Genomic DNA, 26450 nt, shown 5'->3' with positions numbered 1-26450 from the left:
TATGACGACTGAGACTCCCTTCCCAGTGCCTGTGAACACTGACTCCACACCAGGAACAGAGCCTGGCTTGGGAATTAAACCACATAGCCTGTAAACTTCTTTTATTCTTAGAACTCATACCAAAATGTACATAGTTGGATAGATTCAAAGTTACCCAGAAGTCTATCAAATCCAACCGTCTTCTAATTTCCTGGTTTATATCCATTCTCAGATTTGGGCTTTTCCACAAGTTTGTCCCTGAGTTCTTTTGACAGCTCCTTGGTGATCATGGTTGGGTCTTTGACATACACTACCCAGCAGAGAGAACAGCAAGTCTGCTTACATATAAACAGGGTTCTCCATAAATAGCAGGATGAATTAGCCATAACATGCAGGTGATGTCACCTGATGGTGCTAACATGGACCCAGGTCTCAGAGCTCAGTAAAACTTCCCTGAGCATGCTCGGGAGTTCTCGTGCACCTGCTGCCTCGTGTGCCCATCAGTCTCTTCCAGAGCTTAAGCTTTAGTGGGACTATGGTAATGCCTTGCATCAGGGTTGGGCTATTAGATTTTTTAAACGCCTGCAATTGGTGCAAAATACAGTGGCCAAATTGATATTCGGGGCTAGGAAATTTGTTTCTGTCACACCACTTTTGATGAAATTACATTGGCTGCCTATAATTGCTAGGAGTAATTTTAAAATTCTCACCTTAGTCTACAAGGGCTAATGTAGGGACCAGCCTCAATATTTAGTTTATCTTTTGTGAACATATAAACCAATTCATTCTCGAGGTCTTCTCAGCAGGACCTACTTATGGTTCTGCTTCCTACTAACATAAGCTTAGAAAAGACTCACAAGTAAATTTTAAAAGAAGCCTGCATATGCCCATAAATGCACATATTGGACACACAAGCAAAGATATGCTTAATTTTATATCATGTGTGCAAGTACATGCGTATCATTTAAAATATCCCTGCCATGCATATGTGTGCAGCTTTTACGCACATACTCGCACAAGTGACCATAATGGGGGGAGGGGGAGGGGAGAAGGGGAGAGAAAAAGAGTCTTTGTAAGAGAGACAATCTGACACTTTATATATCTCCCACTGTAAGAGGGGCACTTTCAACTCTGGGTAGGTTTGGGGGGGGAGCAGTGTTACAAGGGACTACAGACCCTTGTACCCTAGGCAGACCAATGTAACAGCGCCTCCCCCAAAACCCACCCCGAGTTGAAAGTGCCCCTCTTACAGTGGGAGATATATAGAGTGTCAGATTGTTTCTCTCTCTCTCTCTATCTCCAGTCTTGTGGCTCATCAGGACCAGTATTTATTTATTATTTATTTATTTTTAACATTTATATACCGACATTCCTGTATAAAATACAAATCACACCGGTTTACAATAAAACATAACCTCGCCTGTGAGCGTTACATAGAACAATCAACAAATTATACTAAAAAGCATACATTACCTTTGTCAGAAATGTAAAACAATTATAAAGAAGAAATTGTTAACAAGGGATAAAAGATAACAAGGGGAATACTTAAAACTAGGGGATGCATGAAGGGGTGCACAAAGGGGAATGCCCCTTTGTCGCGCCCCTTCAGCGCACGACGCATGGTGCGCAGCGCCTGCTGGCTTGGCACTTTTAACGGATCAGTTCCATGAGCGATGACGTTGGGGGAGGGGCGGGTCCCTCAGACCTTTTATTCTTTTCAAATTCATCATCTCTTCGCAGTTTCAGCGCTGCTTTTTTTCTTTTTTTCAATTTTTAAAGTTACGCAGATAACATGGAGTACATTGCCATGTTCAGCCTTGCAAAATTCGGGGGTTATGCTTGTAAGACTTGGAAACTCCCATGCCTTACCCCTTTTCTGCCTTGACGTGCGGACAGGTATGTTCGCGCGTCCTTCCTAGCTTCTTAAAATTCACAAAGCAGCATTTATTTCTTCTGCTCCTTCCTTGTGGAACAGTCTTCTGCAATGTATTAAGGAAGAAAACAATTTGAAATTTCAGAAAAGCCTTAGAGCTTGGCTGTTCTCACAGGTTTACAGTAGGGATTAGAATGTAACATATATCATTATAATACTGGAGGCTATTGGGATTATTTTACCTTGGTTGTTTTAAACTGTTTCCAAGTATTTATGATCTTGCTTTGCTTGAATACTATTATTTATCATTTAAATTGTAATGCATTAATGAATAGATTATGTTTTGTATAGCATGTTTTGTATAGCATGTTTTGTATAGCTCTCCTGGGAGAACACCTGTAACAGGTGTTCTCCCAGGAGAGCAAGATGTTAGTCCTCACATATGGGTGACATCATCAGATGGAGCCCTGTCACAGAACACTTTTGTCAGAGTTTCTAGAACTTTGACTGGCTCACTGAGCATGCCCTGCATGCCACTAACCCTGTAGCCACCAGGGGTCCCCCTTCAGTCTCGTTTGTAGCAAAAGTACGAGCAAAAATAAAATAAGAAAATGGTAACGATCCCAACTCTGCGGGGTGGCGGGTGGGTTTCGTGAGGACTAACATCCTGCTGTCCTGGGAGAACACCTGTTACAGGTAAGCAACTCTGATTTATCCCAGGTCAAGCAGGATGGTAGTCCTCACATATGGGTGAACAGCAAGCTACAGGCTGACTCATTACACAGGAAGCCAAGCAGCACTCAAATGTGCAACAGGCACAACAACTGTGGTGCTGCTGGCAACAATGAGGCAATTTGAAATTCACAGCAGGTCGAGGTAGGACGAGTTGGGTTTCTACACTGGGAATAAATTCCTTAGGACAGACTGGCCAAAGAGTCTTGTCATCCAGCCTTGTCTAGACAGTAGAGAGCTGCAAAAGTGTGGAGAGAGCTCTATGTCGCAGCCCTGCAGATGTCGGCAATCAGTACTGAACAGTAGTGTGCTACTGACGTTGCCATGGCTCTGACAGAGTGTGCCTTCACTTGTCCCTGCAGTGGAAGGGCAGCTTGTTGGTAGCAGAATGCAATGCAGTCTGCCAACCAGTTGGAGAGTATCTGCTTGCCCACCACAACTCCAAGCTTGTTTTTATCAAAAGAAACGAAGTGTTGGATGGACTTCCTATGGACTGCGGTGAGGTCTAAATAAAATGCGAGCGCACGCTTATAGTCCAAAGTGGGCAAAGCTCGCTCACCCGGGTGAGTGTGCGGCCTTGGGAAGAAAGTGGGCAAGACTATGGACTGATTTAAGTGGAAGTCTGTTACCACCTTAGAAAGGAATTTAGGGTGAGTGCGAAGAACCACCCGGTCATGGAGGAACCTTGTGTAGGGTGAGTAGGTCACAAGGGCCTGTAACTCGCTCACTCTGCGAGAAGACATGATGGCTACTAGGAAAAGTACTTTCCATGTAAGGTATCTGAGTTCGCAGGAGTGTAAAGGCTCAAAAGGAGTGTGCATGAGCCGTGCAAGGATAACATTAAAGTCCCATGCCACGACCGGTGGCCGAAGAGGAGGCTTAAACTGTAATAAGCCTCTCATGAAGCGACTCACCAGGGGTGAGCCGTTATCGGGGCATCTCGTACTCCCTGATGGTAAGCTGAGATGGCACTAAGGTGTACTCGGATAGATGACATCTGGAGACCAGATTCCGAGAGGTGTCAGAGATAGTATAACAGATTCGATGTAGGGCAAGAAAAGGGATCCAAGCTGTTCTGTGTGCACCACAAGGTAAACCTCTTCCATTTAGAGCAGTAGGATTTCCACGTGGAAGGCTTCCGTGAAGCTACGAGGACTTGAGAGATTTCACTTGAAAGATTGAGTGGTTGTAGTATCAACCTTTCAACATCCAGGTCGTCAGAGATTCTGTGTTATGAGGTTGGGTGATGTGCCTAGGCGAATGGGGTCCTGGACAGAAAGGTTGAGAAGTATGGGGAACCAAACTTGGCACGGCAAATAAGGAGCTATGAGTATCATTAAGCCCCGGTCTTGTTGTAGCTTCACGAGAGTCTTGCTTATTAGCGGAATCAGAGGATACGCATAAAGCAGTCCTGTGTTCCAGGGAAGGGCGAAGGCATCCATGGTTGGTGTTTGTCAGTCCCTGTGCAGGGAGCAGAAACATTCCACTTTGTGGTTCTGACTGGATGCAAAGAGGTCGATGGTCGGCTGGCCCCACCGGTGGAAGATTCTGCTCGCGACCGAGGGATCCAAAGACCACTCGTGGGGCTGGAAACGTCGGCTGAGGCCGCCAGTGCATTTTGAGTGCCCGCTAGTTAAGTGGCTCGCAGAAGTATGGAATGCGACAGGGCCCAGGCCCAGATCTGCGCCACCTCCTGGCGCAGATCTGGGCAGATCTGCGCAGATAAGAGCCCATGCCCCATTGTTTGTTCAGGTACCACATTGCAACTTGGTTGTCTGTTTGAATCAAGACAATTTTGTTAGAGAAGCAGTCCTAGAATTCATAAAGGGCATACCGCATTGCCCGAAGCTCCAGAAAGTTGATTTGAGAGGTTGCTTCGGCTGCTGTCCAAGTCTCTTGAGTTTGAAGACCTTGGACATGGGCTCCCCAACCTAGGTTGGAAGCGTCTGTAGTTAGGTCACCTGAAGAGCTGGTTGCTGGAAAGGAAGACCCACTTGTAAGTTGGCTTTGTGTGTCCACCAGGCAAGGGACAGATGAAGCTGGTTGATTATGTGTACCAGGGACAACAGCGGCTGAGTAGCTTATCGCCACTGAGATTTTAGAGTCCATTGTGTCACTTTCATGGCGAGGCGTGCCATTGGGGTGATGTGGACCATTGATGCCATATGGCCGAGCAACTTGAGTAGTTGGCCAGTGGAGGCTCTTTTCCAATGGCGGATAGAGCTGGCAAGGTTGGACAGCATAATTGCACGGTCGTCAAGTAAAAATGCTTTGGTTAGAGTCGTGTCTAGGTCTGCTCCTATAAAGGAGAGCTGGTGAGATGGTGTCAAATGGAATTTGGAGTAATTGATTAGAAATCCCAATGAGTTCAAAAGTCTTATGGTGAGACCGAGGGAGTTGAGGGCGCCTTGTTTGGATTTGTATACGCCCCTGCTGTGTAACTGTGCAGCCACGACTGCCAGGCACTTCATATACACTCGGGGCGCTGAGGCCAGGCCGAATGGCAGTACCCTGTATTGATAGTGACTGTGACCCACCCCAAATCGCAGATATTTGCGATGAGGAGGGAAGATTGCACTGTGGGCATATGCATCTTGAAGGACCAGAGAGCAGAGCCAATCCCCTTGTTATAGCAGAGGAAGCATGGTGCTCAGGGATACCATTCTGAACTGTTCTTTGTGAAGAAATGCGTTCAAGGCACGGAGATCCAGAATAGGCCAGAGGCTGCTGGCCTTTTTTGAAATTAGGAAATATCTGGAGTAGAATCCCCTTCCCTGCTGTTCGGTGGAACCAGTTCCACGGCTCTGGCCAACAGAAGGGTCGAGAGCTCTGACTCGAGTATTTCTGTGTGATTGCCCTAACTCCAGAATGGATTGGGTGAGAAGTACAGGGGTATTTTTTAAAAATTTAGACGGTAACCGTGGGTTATGATGGACAATACCCACTGGTCTGTGGTAATTGGGTGCCAATTTGTTGCAAAGTGGCAAAGGCGGCCCCCCATTGGAGAATGGCTGCTGCTCTCTGGAAAGGAGTCAAAATCCAGCTGCAGGGCCAGTTTGTGGAGCTGGTTGTGGTCTAGGTTTTCTTGCTTGGGGCGCATGTCCCCTATGAGGCACCCGAGCTGGTCGTGCACGGGACACAGGAGGGTAATATCTGCATAGCCTGTAGAATTGTTTCCTGGTGTCCCTACGTGTGACCCTGTGGGTTACAGAGGGAATATCTGGGAAGAAAATGGACAACTGACACAGGGTCTCATGATGGTCTTTTAACTGGGCCACTGCATCCTGGATCTTGTCCCCGAACAGGTTGTCTCCTGTACAGGGTAGATCTGCAAGTTTGTCCTGCAGTTCCGGGCATAGGTCTGAGGCCTTGACCCAGGCCCAGTGCCTAGCACTGATGCCCGCTGCTGAGACTCTGGATGCTGTTTCAAAAGAATCGTAGGCAGTTCTGACTTCATGTTTGCCTACTTTCAATCCTTTTTGTAGGATGGAGGACAAGGTCTCCTGTTGCTGCTGAGGTAATGTCTCCGCAAACTCCTGGACTTGTTTCCAGAGATTTCTACTATATTGGGACATGTATAATTGATATGCTGCTATTCGCGCTATCAACATGGACCCTTGGAAAACTCTTCGTCCCAATGCATCTAATGCCTTCTGTTCCTTACCAGGAGGAACAGAGGAATGTGAATGCGATCGTTTAGCCCTTTTCTGAGCTGATTCCACAACTACAGAGTGGTGGGGCAGCTGACTTCTTTGAAAACCTGGGGCTTGTTGTACCAGGTACGTAGCATCTGTCTTTCTACTGACTGAAGGTACCATACCTGGATGGTCCCACAGGCGGTGCAAGAGGTCTAGAAGAACTTAATGCACTGGTATTGCCATTATTTCCTTTGGAGCTTCTATGAATTGTAGGACCTCCAACATCTTGTGGCGAGCGTCTTCCTCTGTAACTAGTGAAAATGGGATAGTCTCAGACATCTCTTTGATAAAACTGGCAAAGGAGAGGTCTTCCGAAGGAGATCATTGCCTTTCTTCCAGGGTTGAAGGCTCTGAGAGCAAGTCCTCGGAAGTTTGTGAAGAATCATCTAAGGATGCATCTTCCCATGGATTATAGGGGATTTCCCCTTCTCCCGGTGGACTTCCTGAAAGAGGAAGTATGCGAAAACCGAGAGGGTGGGAAGACATCGATAGATAAGGCACCGGCGTAGAGGGCACCAGAGCAGATGAGGTGCGCTTGGGCACCGATAGCCCCAATGGCCCTGATATGGGCTCCGGCATCAATGATTCCCGTGGAGGGATCTGGCTGGGAATTGATTCTTCCTCCTCCGAGGAACCCAGTATTGGAATCAGGACCTGCGGAGGCCTCGCTGGATGACTCGGTGCCAGTGTGTCCGATGGCAGAGGAGTCGGTAAGGCCCCGATGAGCGTATCGAAGCGCTTGAGGAGCGGTGCGAACATCGAGGGAGCTGGTTCCTGGGCCGGTATGGGGCTGGGGCCGGTATGGGGGCTGGCGTCGGCAGCGATTGGAAGCCTCGTAAGGCTCTCAGCACTGCCTCTTGGACCATGCGGTCCAATTCTTCCTGAAAAGCTGGGATGGATGGCACGGCTACTGGGGTAGGAGGCAGGCTAGGTGTCACTGGAGCTTCCACATGGGCCCGTGGAGGCTCGGTGCCCAGCACCAGTATCAGTGGGGAATGTCTAGAAGTCCCGGGCTCCTCTCCCCGGGCCCTCTTCACAGGTGGCTCGATGGAAGTCGATGCCGCTGCAGTATCAGTGCTGGCACCGGTCGGAGACGCCCATCAATGCCAGTGTCGGTGTTTCCCTTTGTGCTCGGTACGGTCCTTCTGCGGCACCGAGGACGATGACGCCGATTCTTTGATGGAGTCGGTGACGGACGGTCACCCTGTCCACAATGTTCCTGGTGGAGCATCTCCGAGGTCAATGGACCCTTCATGGTCAGTGGTGCTTGAACTGGCGTCGATGGAGTAGTACGTTTTGAAGCAAACAACTGCTTATCCAGGTGAGCGCAATGGCCTTTGGGGGTCATTTGTACACAACTGGGGCATCGACGGACGTCATGTGAGGGGCCTAAGCACAAAACGCAAACATCCTGCGGGCCCGTTATGGACATGGTCCTCGGACACTCGGGACATTTCCTAAACCCGGTCGCCATGCCGAAAAATGGCGGGCACCGAGGTGGTAAGTCGCTGGGAACCGACCACAAGTAAGGGAAAAAACACTTAACAAGCGTCGGAGGGAATGCAGCGCGATGGGGGACCCTGGTGAGGGATCTTTTAAGAAGATTAACTTCAAATATTTCCGTGAGGAAAGTTGTGAGAAATTTCTCACAGAGCTCCTAAACTGCGAGGCAACTGCTGCGCGGAAAAAAAGAGACTGAAGGGGGACCCCTGGTGGCTATAGGGTTAATGGCATGCTGGGCATGCCATTAACCTCCTCCGAGGAAAAGTGTTCCGTGATGGGGCTCCATCTGATGATGTCACCCATATGTGAGGACAATCATCCTGCTTGTCCTGGGAGAAAACTGTGGTTTTATGATCTTTTGATGTATAGTATTTTGTGGTCTAAGTTTATTTTGGGATTTTGTCATTTTTGTTTTCTTTTTGAACTGCTTTGATGCTACTAATGGAATTGCGGTATATCAAGTAAATAAATATTAATAATAATACAAATAATAATAGTGAACTTTCCAAGGAGGCGGACAAGGAGAAGTCCATTAACTGCTATTAATCAAGTTTACTTAGGGAATAGCCACTGCTATTAATTGCATCAGTAGCATGGGATCTTCTTAGCGTTTGGGTACTTGCCAGGTTCTTGAGGCCTGGTTTGGCCACTGTTGGAAACAGGATGCTGGGCTTGATGGACCCAGTATGGCAATTTCTTATGTTCTTATGTTCTTAATAACTAATTCATCCTGCTGTCTACACAGAACTCTGCTGCTAAGCAGACTTGCTTTCTCCATCAACAAGCAGGCATAGAAACGTGACGGTAGAAAAGGATCATACAACCTGCTTGCCCACCACAACTCCAAGCTTGGAGCGATTGGCCACTGTTGGAAACAGGATGCTGGGCTTGATAGACCCTCAGTCTGACCCAGCACGGCAATTTCTTATGTTCTTATGTAATAGATAATGATAAAGGATACAGGTTGGCCACTTGCAGATTCCCGAGGTAAGGTGTGAACAACAGAGGATATCAGGCTATCCCAAAAAGCCGTTCCCCTTATAAAAAAAAAAAATAACATTAGTTAAAGGCATATGTAAATGTTATGTACATTGCAGACACCAAGCAAAGACCCAATTCAAACCTCTATTGATATAACAGTAGTTCTGATTTATATAGCACCTTTCATTCAAATAGGATCCACAAAGTATTTTGCAGTGTACGATCCTAACAGAACTCGAGACACTGAGACTGAAAGATGCAGCCCCCACATCCTGCAGCTAAGAACTCTTCTCCCCCTGTCAGCATCCTGCTCCTCCCTACTGCCTTCCTCATATGAACAGCAGTAAGCAGCCTTACACGAGAAGGCTTCACAGAATGTACAACAAACTTGTGCAAGGGCCACATGGGTTACTAATTGGCCATTAGCTGACCATCAGTTTCAGAGGTTTGTTTCTGGAGCTTGTTGAAATGATGCACCAGTAAGAGTCACATTTTTTTTTGTGCTTTTCCACTAAAGCTCCTCCTGTTAATAACGTACAATTTCCTTTGCTGCCTTCAGTTCCTAAATGGTCCCTCCACGCTAATCCTGCGATATGTGAAATGATATCTAGAACTGGGCAACTCCGGTTTGGAAGACAGGCAGGAGCTTAGGGATCCATGCCTAACTTGTGTGCTGCCCTGCATTCAGCATCAGCTAACTCAGTGAGCAGATCTCAGTTATCTGGAATTGTTGATCAGTGATGCAGTGTTTGGAAAAAGTCTGAAAAGGCCCCCATGACTAGCAGGCATCTGACCAGACAGAATGCCTAACTGTGGTAAGGAAGGAGCACAAGCGCCAGCAACTGCTCCGGCCAAGCCCTGCAGAAAGCTGTTCCATAGGACGCACCCCAAGGTTGGATCCCCCAGAGTCCCATGTAAAGGCATTATGCCTGAGGTTGTCTTTAGCAGCCTCCTTGCTCTTACATGAAAAATATATTGCGACCTCTACAGTAGGTCCCCCAGAGTAAAGAGAGAAATGGAATGGACTACATTTCCCAGGTCCCCTAGCATCAGCCTGGAATAATGGGACTCTGGGGGGGGGGGGGGGGGGTGAGGACTCCAAACTCATCAGGTACTCAGGTGAGTTAAACTGGGGAGAATTTGAAACTCAGGGGAGCAGGAGGAAGAAGGTGCAGCCTGTGTCTGCAGCTGAGTTACGAGAAGGGACACACTGCCTGGGCCCATGGAAGTGGAAGCAGCAGAACTACCAGATGGACAGAGTGCAATGGAGGTAGACTGAAGCTGTGTTGATGCAAACGTGGGTTCAATTTGGGTGGGAGGGGCAGTTTAACCGCATTGACTATTTGGGAATGGATTGGGAGTTTTGCAAACAATACAGGGAATAATTGAGAACGAGGCAGTGAGAGAAAGTGTTGACTTTGTTGCAAGGAAGGGAGTAAGTGATGGGGAATGGACTGTGCTTACTGCAAGGATTAACTGAGGGAGCAGCCTGGAGAGTATGCCTGAATGGGGCAAGCTTTTATTTTATTTTCTTGCTGAACCCTGCTGTGAGGGAAGGGCAGGTTAATGGCAGGAACTGCTGGGAAGAAGAACTTGCTATTGTAAAGCTCAGCCTGGATCATGGAAGGGAGTGGAGATTCGAGGACTTCCAGCTGACACAAGCCTTTGGTTCTGGAGCTTGCAGAGGGGGAGAAAGGGGTATCCGAGGCCCAGTGGGTTCTCGGGACAATAATTCCACTCCCCTCTCCATGACTGGACTAGGCTGCAGATCATTAGGGGTAGAGGACAGGCCCTTCTGAGAGGCACTTGTGCTTACACTTTGTTATAGAGATGCCCGACAGTGGGAGGAAGATAGTTAGGAGGCCTGCAGTAAGAACAGACCTCCACGCTTGCCCAAGTATTCTCACACCCATAACCCTTCCTGCTAGAATAATAGAGATCAGTGGTGCCCAAACCCCCAGCCAATTGGATTTTCAGGATATCTGCAATGAATGCTCATGAGACAGGTTTTCATGCACTGCTGCCATAACATGGAAATTTATCTCATGCATATTCACTGGGGATATCCTGAAAACCTGACTGGATAGGGTTCCTTCAGGACAGGTTTGGGAACCACTAATACAGATCTTTGTAGTAATGATGGGTATCTGCCTTCTAACCATTACTGGAAATTTAGCATTCAAACCCAACCGCAGCCCAAGCTGTACATGCAACTACTACAGCTACTACTACTATTTATCACGTTAATGTTACATTAACATGTTGGTACTAGTCACCTCCTCCTCCCTCTCTCTTTTTTTTTGGCCTGGAAGTTTCCTCTTCCTCCTTTATTCTTCCAACTCAATTGGAACAAGGGCTGAATCTGGTGCCATGAGCCTTCATTCACAAATACCCCATTTCTTTCAACCATGGCTCTCTCCAGAGCCCAGGTGATATGGACCCTGAATCTAGCCACTAGGTGCTGCCGTTCAAAGATGACAAGGCTCTCTCCCTCCAAGGGGCTACTGGCACTGCCCCTGCAGCCTCCCCAGGGACCTGGGGAACAGAAGAACTGAGTCAAGCCCAGGTCCTCTGCAGGACAGTGCACACTTTCTTTCTCTTTGAGATGTTCCCCCTGAAAAACATTCTGTCCACGGTGGAGGAAGCTGCTGCTCTCCTACCTCTTGCAGGCTTGGGCTGTGTAAAGGAATTTCATGGTTGGGTTGGGACAGACGGACCTCAGCAGCTCCCAGGGCTCCATTCCCATGCTTATCCTGCTACAAAGGGAACAGTCACAGACAAGAAAGAGACAATTTCTATAAGATGCTCATTGTGGATCTCCTGGGATTTTATGTTACAAAACATCTGACGCAAACATTTCATTTATTTCTTAATCTAAGCTGTCAGCAGGGCGTAAAATTAAAGCTCCAGAGAATCTCTAGCATTAGCAGTGACAGTCTGGCTCCCGTCTAATGAGGTTTGGACAGCTTCCCTTAACTTTTCAGAAAACGATACAATGGTAACCAAACCTACATTTGAATCCTCTATAAGGCCACTTAACAGGGACATGTAAATTTGGAGCGCATGCATGCCTGAACCTCATAACTATTCTCTCTCTTCCTTTGCTGCATCTTTCCACTGCAGCATTTCACAGCTCAGTAGTTGCACTGTATCTGTATATAAAGTTTTGGGTGAAACATTCAGTAACCATTTGCATAGCCTTTTATTCTGTAAAAATTTTTCACCGTATTCTGTTTTATTTCAGTTTATTTATACCCGAGCGTTGCATTTGCCCGTAGTACTGTACAAAACATCAGTTTCCTGACGGATGTTGTGCTACGTGCCACAGCTTCTATTTCAAGGAGAAATTATTCACGGCACTGGGTACCTTAAAGGAATGGTCTATGTCCTCTCTCAGCAAAGGGCTAAGTCTCTATTTTATGATTATGGCTGGCTATGTTCCAGCGAGCACTGTTGCATTCCTCATTTCATTAATGCTCTGTTGGATTTGTTATCCTGTAATTAATTACTGGATTAAACTACTATGGACCTCCTCAGGTACCTAGAGAGGTGCATTGTTGAGACTGATCAGTAGATGCAGGGCCAGCACTAGCTTTTTTGCTGCCCTGAGCGAACAATTACTGTGCTGCCTTCCCTGGATCATTCATCTGCCTCCACTGTGGGAAATATGCGCTTGCCAGCAAGCCATTTCATCAGGGTTTAAACACTAACTTCCCTTCTCCCTGACATTTGCCTGAATAAAAGCATCACTTGTGCTTAAGCCTCTCTGCCTAGGAAAGGATACCTGACATCATGTATTTCTCTGGCTTTGCTTAGCCCTGAATTCCTGGGGGAGGGGCTGGGTGTTCCCTAGTCAGAGGCAGGACAAAGTCAGGAGGTATAGATTTCAGCAGCCAATGAAATGATCCGTGCACACCCCCTGAGCCAAAGCCAATAGTGTAGGGACTCGTCTGTTGCTATGGGAAAGTAGCCAATCATGTAATGACACATCATCTGCCTTTGTATGAATGTACAATAAAAGGAAGAGCCTCGTGAGGGCTCAGCCCTCTTTCCCTTCTCTTCCTGCCTGCGATGAAAGCTGCATCAAGTGTGTTCATGGCCTCCATATTCAACATCTGGTGACCCCGACGTGATGATAAACTCCATGCTTATTTCGGCTGGTCATAGCTTAAAGGTACGTACCGTTCAACAGATTTGCAATCGTAATAATTTAAAAAAAAGTACTTCTTAGTATTTTTAAAGTATTTCTCAGCAAGTTTGTTCCCCACACTCGTAAGCATGGGCAGTGATTTGACTGTACAGCAGAGGCTACATGCCAGAGAGCTGCAGCAAATCATCAATAATCATTATTTCATCACCAGAAGAAAAATAGCGCAAGTCAGCCTGGGGGACTTAGAAAAATTAATAAGTGAAATAGCTTGCCGTTGCCCTTGGTATTCTGGAACTCTAAATACTCTAAATACCCAGGAATGGATTTCAATCGGCAATTGTCTTCATATGGCTCCCAGAGCTCCCATAAAGCAAAGATTAATCTGGCAAAAATGTACAGAGGCCATCGAACACATAGAAAAAAAAAGTTTAAAGACAGCAGTTTCAAACCATGTGCTTTTAGAAGCAGGCAGGCTTAATCAGAATACCCTTCCCCCATCTTATGCTCAGTCTCCCTCAGAGACAGCAAATTCTTTGTATCAGCTCTCCATATCCACACCCAAGCCCATTCACACCTTCCCCATTTCTTTAGAAAAGCAACCCTTGAGAACAATAGAGCCACAACCTGGCCTGGGTGGGGCGATTAGCATTGAATTTCAGCAGAAAGAAAACTTTACAGAAGAAGAATTATTAGAAGGACTTCAAGCCTTCCCCATCACAGAAAAGAACCATGAACAAAGGGGGACAGAAAATGAAATAGAACATCTGGGGACACACACTCACATGGCTCCTGTGGCTTCCTCTGCGTCCACCTCAGAGAAAAGGCCCCAGGAAACTGAAAACACTGAGGTCAGAAAAACTAGCCTTCCTCCATCTTGCCTGCAACCCCCTTCCCCCACCAACCACTCCCTGTACACCCATTTGCCATTGCCTGAGACAGTCATTAACTCTGCATCACCAATTTGTGCAGGTAAATTACCATCTCAAACCACTGCTCCCGGTAACAATTTATGTGCCGCGGTCAGCATGGGATTTCACCTAGAACATGGAAATCTCACAAAAGAGGAATTATTGAAAGGGATTCAAGCCTTTCCCATTACAGAAAGAAACAAAGAACTAGGTGTGGCAGCAATAGAGTTGAGTGCCATGAGCAGTGGCTATGCCCACAGGTCTTCAAAGAAATCAGCATATAAGACCTTGGGCCAAGCAGCTGCACTCCTGCGTTACAAGCAAAGAGAATATCAATATGAAAAAAAGGATTTAATTAGACTCCTGCGTTACAAGCAAAGAAAATATCACTATGAAAAAAATGATTTAATTATACACTTCAATGACCTATTGCAGTCCCGATTAAACAGAGTAATTGCACAGACAGTACAGATTTGGAAAAAAATGGTTTCTATTAGTATTTGAATTCAGTTACAAAAAGTCTGCATACTTTGAGAGTATTTTACCCCACAAAGTGTATGCACAGCCTTATGTTAAAACTGTACTGAGATTTGAACAATTGCTGTGTGAATTTCATGTGAAATGTCCACTTCTTGCAAAGTTAATTTGGCTCACATTTAAAATGACTCCATTTCTCTGAGATTTAAGTTTAAAGCAATTGCTTGAATTGCCAGCGCACAGATTCTTATTGCAATTTTCCCTATAGGAGAAAAATAGTATCTGTCTGCAAGGAATCAGCAAATACTTGCCAAGCCATTGTCTGTGGTCGATGTTATCTAAATTGTTAAACAAAGCTATCTTTCAGTTCCTATTGACTGAAGGATTAATTCCTTGGGTGCAGTTCTTTTCTTTTGAGAAACACTGCTCCTCCCCCCCTTTACTGTAACTCTTGCTTGCCACTCATGGGGGGGAGGGAGGGAGAACTTTTGAAAAGAAAAAAAAAAAACTGGACTTAGTCCTGCAGTTTCTCTCTCTAGCTTCTATATGTTATAACTCAGACAGTTCAGATATCCTGCTGATCCAAATCTTTTCCCTCAACTTTCAATGCATTACTGCACTAGCCCTTCCTCTCAATCTGTCTTTAATCTTTTAATACTTTCAAACTTTAGCGTGCAGCAGACAGAGCTGAGCAAACAGCGTGTTTAATTTCCTATTCTAATAATTATAAGAAGAAATTCTATTCTGATATTCCACATTGAAAGTAAGCTCAGAGTATTATTGATTGCAACCTGGAACAATAGTTGCAATCTATAAAGTAATGATGGTGTCTCCACTAGGAGGCGCTATGTTATTCTACAAGTTATATTATATTATTGTTTTAATAATTCTGTTGTATAATAGTTTTTATTTTTCAGGCCTACAGACCTTCTGTATTAAGGACACTTCACTTTTATTTTCTTTTTCACAAAATTTATACAGAATTCTGAACCTTAAAATTTTTACTGATAGAGGTTGCTACATCTAAAGCAATCCCTCCCAAGCCTTTTCTTGCAAATCCAAATTGATTTTATTAAATTGAATAATAGAATTGATTTCTTCAAGGTTAAAAAAGTAAGAATTTCACTTTAATCCTTACCTTAGTAATTTTTTGCTGTATGCCAGTTTTTAATATTTTCCAGATTTACAGCCTTCCTGCCATGAGATGTGAAGGTGAACACTTTGCAGTTTATTTTAACATTTTTCTAACACCTTTTGACTTTTGATTTTTGATCCTTGATCTAATTTTGTTTTTGATAACCTTTTGATAAGATTTTTAGCTTAAATTATGTGTTATCTGTTGTCTGTCTTGATGCCAAGAAGACTATGAATGAATATTTGCAGAATGAATATGAATATGTGTCAGTTTTGTGTAAATGCATAATGAATATGAATATGTGTCAGTTTTGTGTAAATGAATATTTGCAGGATGCATGAATATGAATATATGTCAGTCTTGTGTAACATATGTTTAATGTAATGTCTAATATACTTGTCATTTGATTCAGCTTACAGCAAATGACTTTTCCTTTAAATGATTAATTTACATTTATTGCTAATTTACTGAATGAAAATTGATCACTGCATAAAAACTTTCTTGATAATGGGGCTACCCTCTGTCCTGAAAACTGATAATGGCTCTACTTACTGCAGCCATTCCTTTACATGAATTTTGTCAATAATTGAACATTAAATACGTATTTGGCATCCCCTACAACACCATAGGGCAAGCCATTGTGGAGAGAGCCAATCATACCCTTAAGAGCTCCTGAAAACAAAAACAAAAAGGAGGGATAATTGCCCCTGGATTTTCCCCTAAGAAGGACTGGCTGAACAAGAACAAAGTATTGTTTTAAATCACTTTAAATCATCCAAACATATCAAATTTAAGACCACAGCCATGAGTAATCATTATGGGACTAGGGTTAGTCACCCACAGCCATCAGTTTTGTATAGAATATTTAATGTCTGGTATGGTCCCGTTCCCTTAAAATGGGGAACGAGGATATGTTTCTCTGCTTGCTTCCACAGGTATCAAGCCGTGGAAAGATGGAAAGGTGTCCAGGTCTACAGGACCCGATCCCCAACTTCTCCCTGAGCCTCCACAGCCCTCAGAAGGACAGAGACCGGACTCCTTGCAAAAAGCAGCACCACATGATCTGGGGACAGATCAAGGCCCTATCCAACCAATCTGCACAACTCTTAGAACAGCAAGGCCTTGAGAAAACTCCAGAGAACTTATTAGCCGCCTTTTCTTGCCTGAATGCCAACTCATTAACAATTGTGTTCTGCACCCTCATCTTTTGCCTTATTTCTCCAGCTATGGCGATTTCAGAACAAGGACTCTGACAGAACTTTTCACACCTGTTGAATCGAACAGACTGTTGGATCTGCGCACACATGCCAACCCAAGCCTGCGGAGAACGACTGATGCATGCTGTACCATTTAACCTTACAGTATGGACTAATTATCCTTTACAGAGAGGTGTTTTCATTAACTCTCCAGTTAATAATACCATACTACACATTGGTAGCCGTATTCAAGAGACTGCCGCTCTTTGTTGGGACTATGATACAGGGGATGGGAAGGGAATTCAGGTGGGAAATGTCCATATTGTAACTGAACTTTTGTATTAATCACTGAACACTTACATAATTATACCACATATGTATGCAATTGGCAGATTTCAGGATGTGCAGTGGGAGACCCAAGCAAGTACAGAAAGTATAGAGGGGATGAAGGATTTACCCTTTGTAGTTATATAGCCCAAATGATAACCAATGACATGTCCACTAATCTGTTAGGAAACATATGGATGTTATGTGGGCGTAGAGCATATATGTACATTTCCCCAAGATGGAAAGACAGATGCACTTTAGGCTACATCCTCCCCTCATACTATGCAGTCAAAAATTTACCCAAAGGGAGGCGATAAATAATCCCATAGAAAAGTATACAGAAACTCAGATAGCTAGAAGCCTGTTTCCCCCAATGGGGACAGCTATGAATTACAGAGACTTACACATCCTAGCTAACTGGACGACTGCCATATTTAATCAGACAGTCCATGCATTAAAACTACTCACAACAGAAGTTTCTCAGATTAGAGAAGTAGCATTACAGAACAGCTATACCTTAGAAACCATTTTAGCCTTAAAGGGTGGTGTTTGTGCATTAATTGGATCTCATTGCTGTGTGTACATATCAGTTTATAAAGCAAACCTTACACATACCATAGAGCAGATAGAAACCATGGATGCTGATGCACCACTTTCAGACAGAATACCAACTTCTCCATGGGACTGGCTATGGTCCTGACTCCCTGATATTTCTGGTCTCAAAAGGGTGATTTCTATTATAATTACTGTAATTGTCTTAATTATTTGCCTGTGATGCTGTATTCAGTGCATACCCAACCTCATATCCATATTGAAACCTTGCTCTCAGCCCGAATACAAAGATGTCTTGTAAGATGCCTAATAGGGAATCATGAGCCCTGCAGCGTTGGCACACCACCTGCACCAGCTCTGGGTGATATGGAGATTCAGAAGCTCATCGGCAGCTGGCACACCACGTCGAATTAGCTTTCTTCTCTCCATAATCCCTCTTCCCCTATTTCCAGCCCATACCAAGACATAACAGATTTCAGTAAGGGTCTAAAGCTTTATTGAGCTACCTAAACAAAAACAGAAAGGGTGAGATGTGGGAAATATGCGCTTGCCAGCAAGCCATTTCATCAGGGTTAAACACTAACTTCCCTTCTCCCTGACCTTTGCCTGAATAAAAGCATCACTTGTGCTTAAGCCTCTCTGCCTAGGAAAGGATACCTGACATCATGTATTTCTCTGGCTTGTGCTTAGCCCTGAATTCCTGGGGGAGGGGCTGGGTGTTCCCTAGTCAGAGGCAGGACAAAGTCAGGAGGTATAGATTTCAGCAGCCAATGAAATGATCCGTGCACACCCCCTGAGCCAAAGCCAATAGTGTAGGGACTTGTCTGTTGCTATGGGAAAGTAGCCAATCATGTAATGACACATCATCTGCCTTTGTATGAATGTACAATAAAAGGAAGAGCCTCGTGAGGGCTCAGCCCTCTTTCCCTTCTCTTCCTGCCTGCGATGAAAGCTGCATCAAGTGTGTTCATGACCTCCATATTCAACACTCCACTAATTTAAACTTTGAAATCTGACATTCCTCCCTAGCTGGGTCCTCCCCCTCTCCTCTGGAACCATGGCCAGTACAAGGATATTAGATATCCTAGGCAAACTTTAAAGGCACCCACCCAGCCCTCTACACACAATTAAAAATTATGCATTTAAAATCATATATTTTACATTAAAAAGAACATTGAGTACAGTCTTCTGATGTAAAAAATATCACTTATAACAACCTGTGTATTATGCTTACATGCACTACTGTGGTGCCAACCAGTAATCCTACAAAAATACCCAGATGGTATTAAGTCTATTGTAATGCATGTTGGATGTGGGTTTGACCATCAGAAAGCCATGAGTAAATAATTACAATATAGTAAGCCTCCCATACCAAAACAGCACAAACTGCCAGCACTCAAACAATAAAATCCTACCTATGAAAAAGTATCATTGCAAATATAATACCAGCTCCTAAAATCCCAATACTCCTCCTATTAGGAAAACAGAAACTACATGGTAGCAGAATACCTCACCTCGGTCACACATGCAGAACACAGAACGTCCATCACCAAATACAGAACAAAAAGAGACCAGAAAGTATAAGTAGAAATGTGCAGACAAAAACGGAACTGGAAACAGCAACAAGGCAGCCACTGTATACAGTGCAACAAGAGAAACATCACCATTCATTATAAAACAATAAAATCAAGCAATATAAAACAATCATAATAGTAAAACCGTATTAATATTGAAAATAAATATTTCAACACAGCTGAAGAATAAACATCCAATAATTAAAAACTCATATAAACACCAATAAAATATTTCAAAACAGAAGACACGTCAAATAACACCCAATAATTAAAACTAATAAGGATAAAAATAAAATCTCTTGCTCCTCATACCTTGGAACTTTTGGTTTCCAGTTACCCTGAGATTGTTGTGGATTAGTGGGGGAGGGGAGGGTACACAAACTTTCTCCTCTCTCTCTCATATATGCACACACACTTTCTTTCTCTCATATTTTTTTATTTTAAACCTTTTTTTATACCGACATTCAAGATGGGTATCTTATCATATCGGTTTTACATTGAACAGGGTAAAGGGAACTTTAACAATAAACGTAGCTGGGAGGCTATAGGAGGAGGTGGGAGAAGAGATGAGAGTTATGAGATAAGTTACATTGAACAAGGGTTACTGAAACTTGGAGCAGGAAGAGAAATGGAGAGGAAAAGTTGCATAATAATAAATATAAGAATACACTGGATAATATATATGAGATAACGTATATAAGCTATATGATAATATATAGAGGGTAACCATGGTAAGAGGAACAGTTGAATAAACATGATAAATAATGTAATATAATAATAGTATTATGACAAATAGCAAATGACCAAAAGTAACATTACAAATTATATAGCACGTCTACTATAGCGTATGAGGAGACCGATAATACATGAATTGTATAACAAATACATACTCATACATACTCATGCTAACACACTCACGTGACCTCTCTCGGATGCACACAGTCCCTGTCTCCGACATGCGTACACGCACACATGTACCTCCTCTCACATATATTATGCTCATACACAAGTCACACACATTCATACTACCTCTTTCACATGCTCATATGCTCCTTCTGTCTCACTCACACAGACATGCACTCCCTCTCTCATATACTGTCACACACCCATGTGCTCTCTCATATGCTCTCTCACACACATGGGCTTCACCTTTTCTTCCACTTGCTCTCCCGGCAGCTCTGATCCCACCTCTTCACTTTGGCCTCCCATCGGGTCGGGACTGCATGGTGGCCTCCATTTCACTTCAGCTGCTGGTAGGAGGGGGTCCACTGGCAGCCAGCAGCTTCTTCTCTACTTAGGCCACTGGTGGATGGGATGGGGTCCACCAGATGGCCTGTGGCCTCACTACCTTGGCTCTTTCACTCACTTCATATCCCCTTCCCTCATTTCTTCAGCTTTTCCTTCCCCTCACTATCTTGCACTTTTCACCACTTTTCATCCCCCTCTCTCCTTCCAGAAACTCTTCCTTCCCTCTCTCTAGATGTTCCCCCTTCTCACACTAACCTCAGTTCTTCCCCCATCCCTGTCCCTCTAGAGATTCTTCTTTCTCTTCTCACCCCTTAATGAGTCACTATCTCTGCTTTTTCCCCCTTCTCACCTTCTTTCCTCATTACCTCAGCTTTTTCCCCCTTTACTCCCTATCCCTTCCCCCTCCTCCTCACCCAGTCACTTCCAGCCTCTTCCATCTCCCCAGGCTCCTCCTCGGTGCAGCTTACTGAAGTTGAGACTCCCCCTCCCCCTGCAAACCAGCAGCAGGAGCAGCATTTGAGTGAAGTTATCCTACTGTTGTGGGGCTGGTCTCATAGTAGAAGCTGCTAAATCTTGCTGCTCCTCTGCAAGACTGGCCCCACGGCAGCTGGAGAAGACATCATTCAAATGCTGCTGCTGCTCCTCCTGCTGATTCGTGTGGGGGATCTGCATATTACTGCCTCAGATTGGGCAAGGGTTTGGGTTACCCCTGCCTAATCCAATAACTTAATCTGAGCTGGCAAGCCTCCTTTAGTGGCTCCTATACTGCGGGTGGCCTGTGGCCTTTTCTTTACTTCATCCGCCGGTGGGGTGAAGTGCTTTGGGTGGCCCCTCAGCCTCTTCTCGCCCAGAGCTGCTGCCCTGTGCAAGGAGACTATATCTATACCTAAATCTCTCTATATAAATATGGAGCTATATATGACTGACCACAATTATTTTCTCATGTGATTGAGTTTAGAAAACAAGCATGCAACTGCAAGATAATTATGTGGGGAGTCTTCCAAGATGCCCCTCTTCTTATGCCTGCTTTATCCCAGGTGTGCACTTTATTGAGCCTGTCTACAGTTACAATAATGCAGGAGTGGCCAATTCGGGTCCTCAAGAGCCACAAACAGACCTAGTTTTCAGGATTACTATAATGAAAAAGCATAAGAAGTTTGCATACAATGGAGGCAGTGCATGAAAAACCTCTCTCATGCATATTCATTGTGAATATCCTGAAAATTAGATCTGTTTATAGCTCTTGAGGACCAGAGTTGGCCACCTCTTATGTGCATGTATGGAAAAATCCTGTGCAACAGGCCACAAAATCTTTGCAACTCTGAACACTACACAATTTTTTTCCTTTTGAAACTGGAGCATTAAGGGACTGTTATGTCTGGTGCTCAAAGAGACAGTTAACCTTATGTTCATAACTTGCTGAAAACACGAAGGGAAAATAAACCCAGTTATATAATTATATAAAAAGCTCTTTGTCCTGATCCTGCCCTGATGCCAAAGATCCCCATTGTTAATGGAATCCCCGCACCATTAAAAGCTGCAGTCTGGAAGCGGTATGTGATGTAATGCTCTTGCCTGGGTTTATCTGAAGTATCAGGATTCAGGAAAGTGTAGGACCATAAATGCCCTGGAAAGAAAATGCACAAGACCTAAACTGCAAATGCTTTTGTACAGCTCAAACATTCCTAAAGCTCACCCTGGAGACCTTTCTAAACTCCAAAAATGTAGCTACTGAAAGCCACTCTGGCTTTTTTGAACTGTTTTCTGTCCTGCTGAAAAAAGTGATCTTTGGAAGAAGCTTGTCTCATACAGAGCAAATCCTCATAAAACAGCTCTAGACTTTCCAAGAGCATCTTACACATCCCCAGAATCAGTCATTGTCCAAGTCTGCCATACAACTCCCATAAAGCCCTGGATTAAAACTGTTTTTTCTACCCTGGTCCCAAACAGGATTAGTTCCCATAATGTTATCATTCTCCTCTGATATGCAGGATCAGGCTTCTTTTGTCTACACTGTCCCAGATCACAATATTTGCCTTTATCTAAAAAAAAAAAAAAAGTTTGATTTCCTGAAGGAGCAAGTTTCCTTTCAATTTGAATCAAATTCCCAAGAAACCAGACTAAAACACCTGGAAGCACCAGTGTGTCCCTAACTCTCTATTTAATAGCAACCATATGCCCCTATCAGCTTGCATCATCCAATTCATGTATTCCATGGCTTTTAGGTGATCATTCCTAGGCTGCTTACTATGTATGCCTCCTGGTGCTGAGTTTAGACATCATGGACTTTGAAGCCGATTTCCAGAGCTTGTGGGAGAAAGGGAGAATCTATACTTTTGATGCATCAGGTGGTTTTGCTAGCTCTGGGAATAAAACTCTTTCTGAAATAAACAATGGTGATGAAAGCTTGATCAGTATTTCAGACCTAAGCTGTGCTTGCAACAGCATTAAAAAAGAGACCATTATCATTCTTGCTGCACATCATGCAGATTCAGCAGGAGCTCTAAAAGCAAGCCATTTCACTTGTATGAGGATCAGTTGCTGACTTCATCTCTGGCTTGCAGGTGGCGCTGTGAGCTGCTGGGACCACCTATCCAGCCCTCCCAGCTTTGTACCCCTCCTCCTCCCCATCCCAGCAGCTATCGTTTCCTGTCTAAACATATACTCAGGCTATTTGTCAGGGAGTTGTCAGAGCTTGGTTCTACTCCTGATCCTCGTATTCTGGCTCCATCGCTGTCGCCTGAATCTAGAAGACTTTTTTTTATCTCCGGTTTCTGCCTTTAGCATTCCTGCTTGCCCTCTTTCATGTTTCTGGTTTCTTGGTGTGCTCCAGTTATCTACTCTGTTCCAGGTATCTCACTCCCTGGGCTATCTCTGTTTCTTATGTCTCATCGGCCACCACCACCACCTGGGGTTGGCATAGGTGGAGGACCTTTTACTGTCTGCTGCCTGGATCTGCCTCTCCAAATGTTAGGCTGCTCATTCCTGGGGAAACTCACATATTACCATCACAGCTCGCATCTGAGATGCGAGAAGTCAATTCAGTTATGTCACTGTTGACTTGGGTTTCTTTTTTTGGGTGAGAGGGGAGGTTTTATTTGTTCATATCTCAGACTGGTGCCTGAAAATGAGGCTCTCAGCTTCCCTGTGCTTGGCTGCTCCTTTATTTTCAGTTCAGATCTACCAAATATACTGCTTAAAATTCTCTAGCATCACCAAAAGCCTCCCCATTCTTTCTGAACACATTACAAAAAGCCTTGTCCACTCTCTCATCATCTCCCACTTAACTGCAACCTGCTCCTCCCAGGTCTCCCACTAAACCATTTCACTCCACTACAAACTATTCTAAATTCATTAACTTTAGCAGCCACGACAATGTCGCTGTCCCGACTGCATCCCTCTCCCATACATATAACATAGCATAAACATCTGCAAACCACACAATTAAAATATGATCATTAGATGCAATGAAAAGGCAGCAGCTTTATTAAACAGCAGATATCAACTTTAAAACAACCCATACCCAAGGTGAGTCACAAATAGCCAACTGGGCTACCCCCTTGCCACCTGCAGTGTACTGAGCAAGGCAGCAATCTATTGGTACCCCCACCTTAGCCCCAAGCAAGGGGCTGACCCACCAAAGCATACCGATGCCTCACCAATAGCCTTAAGGCACCAGCCTGGTGCTGTCCTTACTGTGATGCATCCCTGCACCACGTCTGAAACCTCCAAAACCGGCTCAGGTACCCACCACTGGCATGAGGTAGGGTGAGCCTTTGCCTCATGCCCCCCACCACTATGTAGCTGCGGCCAACACCTCAATCCTTAAATAGATCTTCTAAAGCCTCCTGCAGAGCATTGTTAAACAAACAAGTCATATCCTATGTCAGACAAATACTTTGTCAGGCCTGAACATGCCCTCGCATTGCACATCCACCCAACTGTGCTTGATTTGTCGACCCCCCCAAACTTGTTGGTCCACATACCAATCTCATGATTCACCTTCTTCCAACCTCGTCCCCATAAATTTGAGTTGCTCCACTTCGGTCATGGGATGATATCAGATCATAAAATACAAGTCCATGGAAACCATGCAGCAAATTCAACCCAGCCCACCTTGATGCTGTTGATCAGTTGCTTAGCAGAGAGATCCCCAAGGTCATTGCCATCTAGGTGAACTATCAAAGCATCAGGAATGGCTGGCGATTCCTTCAAACGATGCAACAATGGAAACAGCTGTTCCCAACGCATACCCTATGAGGCGTCAATCTGAGGTGTTGTCTATATGAGCAAACTATAGCCTTTCTGGCAGCCCAGTGCACAAATGAATGGCTGATAATCCATGTGGTTCACCAAAACTGAGGTGTATCTGCAATGACATTTAATTGTCATGAGTGGCTAAGTTTGCCCAATCCAGTCTAACATAGGAATTAACTGCAGAAGTCCGCCATCTTCCTATCTGCTGAATGGTATCTATTTGTAATCCCATCTGTGCTGCACTAGTTGCAGCTCCAATCCTGAAAGCGTGTGTGATTAATTTCCCCGCATCGAGTCCCATCTTGGTCACCATCAACCTGAGGATGGCAGAGAACTGGTATCTAATTAGCGAAAGTAAATTAGCGTGCATCAACAAGTAAGCCCCGCTGGAGGGTTGAATTGCTAGGTATTTCTCCAAGTTCTGCACCGGGCATGTGACTTGCGAGTTGATGCATTTCAGGGAGAGGATTACGCACTTAGCAGCCTGTTCAATTTTTGATTTGTGTATTTGTATACGGATATCTTGATCTAAACACGAGACATTCCTCATCAGTATGCCGCTAGAGCCTGGGTTGCTCTTGGTGGAGGCCACCAACTCACTCATGTGAAGGGAGCCGAAGAAGGCCAAAGAAAATGCCAGGCAAAACGGGCAGATTTCGAAGTCTGATGTACATATGGATGGCAGAAGAAACCATAAGTTCACCAGCACGTCATGCATGATCAGCCCAGTGACCTAACCATGCTAACTCGAGAATCCTCTCGTGTGTTTGTAACTTTTGCAATAGGCTACCCAAGTGGCTGGCACCAATGCTCCCAGCAGTAAGTCCCTGGTGGTTGAAGACCAATCATCCATAGGCAATCTGGGACTGGGACTCCTGTTTGTCAGCTGAGGGCACCTGCTTATAAAAGATATCCCACTTAGCATGTAATAAAGCATCAGCAATCCTGTTATCAACCCCTTACCTGAGGCGTTAATGCGCAGGCTTGCTAGAACCATCTCCCTCAATAACTTGACAAACTTGGGGCATTTTGCTGACTGCCTATTTAGAACTTGGACCACAGCTTAGTTATGACACCAAAATAATATGTGCTTGATCCGCAACTTTTCTTCCAGTGCACCAATGCTAGTAATATAGGGAACAGTTCAAGGAATGAGATATTCTGAGTCAATCCCACCTCGACCCAGGTATCTGACCATGCACTCTTATAAAATACCCCAAAACCCCATTTGCCAGAAGCATATGAATGTATGTCCAGGTCCCAACTGGAGAGTGGGGTTCCTGCCACACAGACATGTCACTGAAATCATTCAGAAAGGATAGCAAACCGTGATGTTGGTGATGTTTCTTGTACTCTAGTGAAGTGATGGGGCCTCCTGACACCCATTGAAGCAGCATCAAACCTCCTCAGGAAAACCTGTCCCATGGGGATCACTCTGCAGGCAAAGTTCAATGTGCCCAGGGTGGCTTGCATTATGAGAAGAGTACATGTTTTTGCTTTTGAAGCCTGGCGTAGCAGGATTCTCAGCACCACTACTTTGTCCTCTGGCAAACAAGACACCATGTTGATTGAATCCAGTTCAATACCCAGGGAACGGATGATCTTTGATGTGCCCTCTGTCTTCTCATAGGCAAGAGGAACACCAAACTTCTTGGCGACAGATCGAAATTCGTGCAATAAGCGGGCGCATGCACTGGTCTCACCCAGACCAACAAATCAAGATAGTGAATGATATTGCTTGTCTCGGCTTGCTCTGCAGTCACCCAGTGTAGGAAGGAGCTGAAGAGTTTGTAGCAAGCACATAACACCAAACCCTATCAGCATGCACTTGTCAAAGTAATACTGGTCCCGAAATCAAAA

At 44.7% G+C, this 26450-nt stretch overlaps 1 protein-coding gene across 5 annotated transcripts in view; it reads right to left on the bottom strand.

Moving 5' to 3' along the window:
* Positions 1-26450, bottom strand: part of LOC115084005 (tubulin delta chain-like) — a 193534-nt gene that overhangs the window by 19330 nt on the left and 147754 nt on the right. For 3 of the 5 annotated variants that reach the window (XM_029588249.1, XM_029588245.1, XM_029588250.1), the window contains 2 exons: positions 11427-11522; positions 8747-8822 (listed from right to left, as the gene is read on the bottom strand). In XM_029588249.1, the coding sequence (XP_029444109.1) occupies positions 8747-8822; positions 11427-11522 (172 nt within the window). The remainder of the gene's footprint in view (positions 1-8746; positions 8823-11426; positions 11523-26450) is intronic. The other 2 variants (XM_029588248.1, XM_029588246.1) reach the window with 1 other exon arrangement.

The sequence above is a fragment of the Rhinatrema bivittatum genome, chromosome 2 (assembly GCF_901001135.1).
Source record: "Rhinatrema bivittatum chromosome 2, aRhiBiv1.1, whole genome shotgun sequence".
Lineage (NCBI taxonomy): Eukaryota > Metazoa > Chordata > Amphibia > Gymnophiona > Rhinatrematidae > Rhinatrema > Rhinatrema bivittatum.
This window is presented reverse-complemented; position numbering and strand designations above follow the sequence as displayed.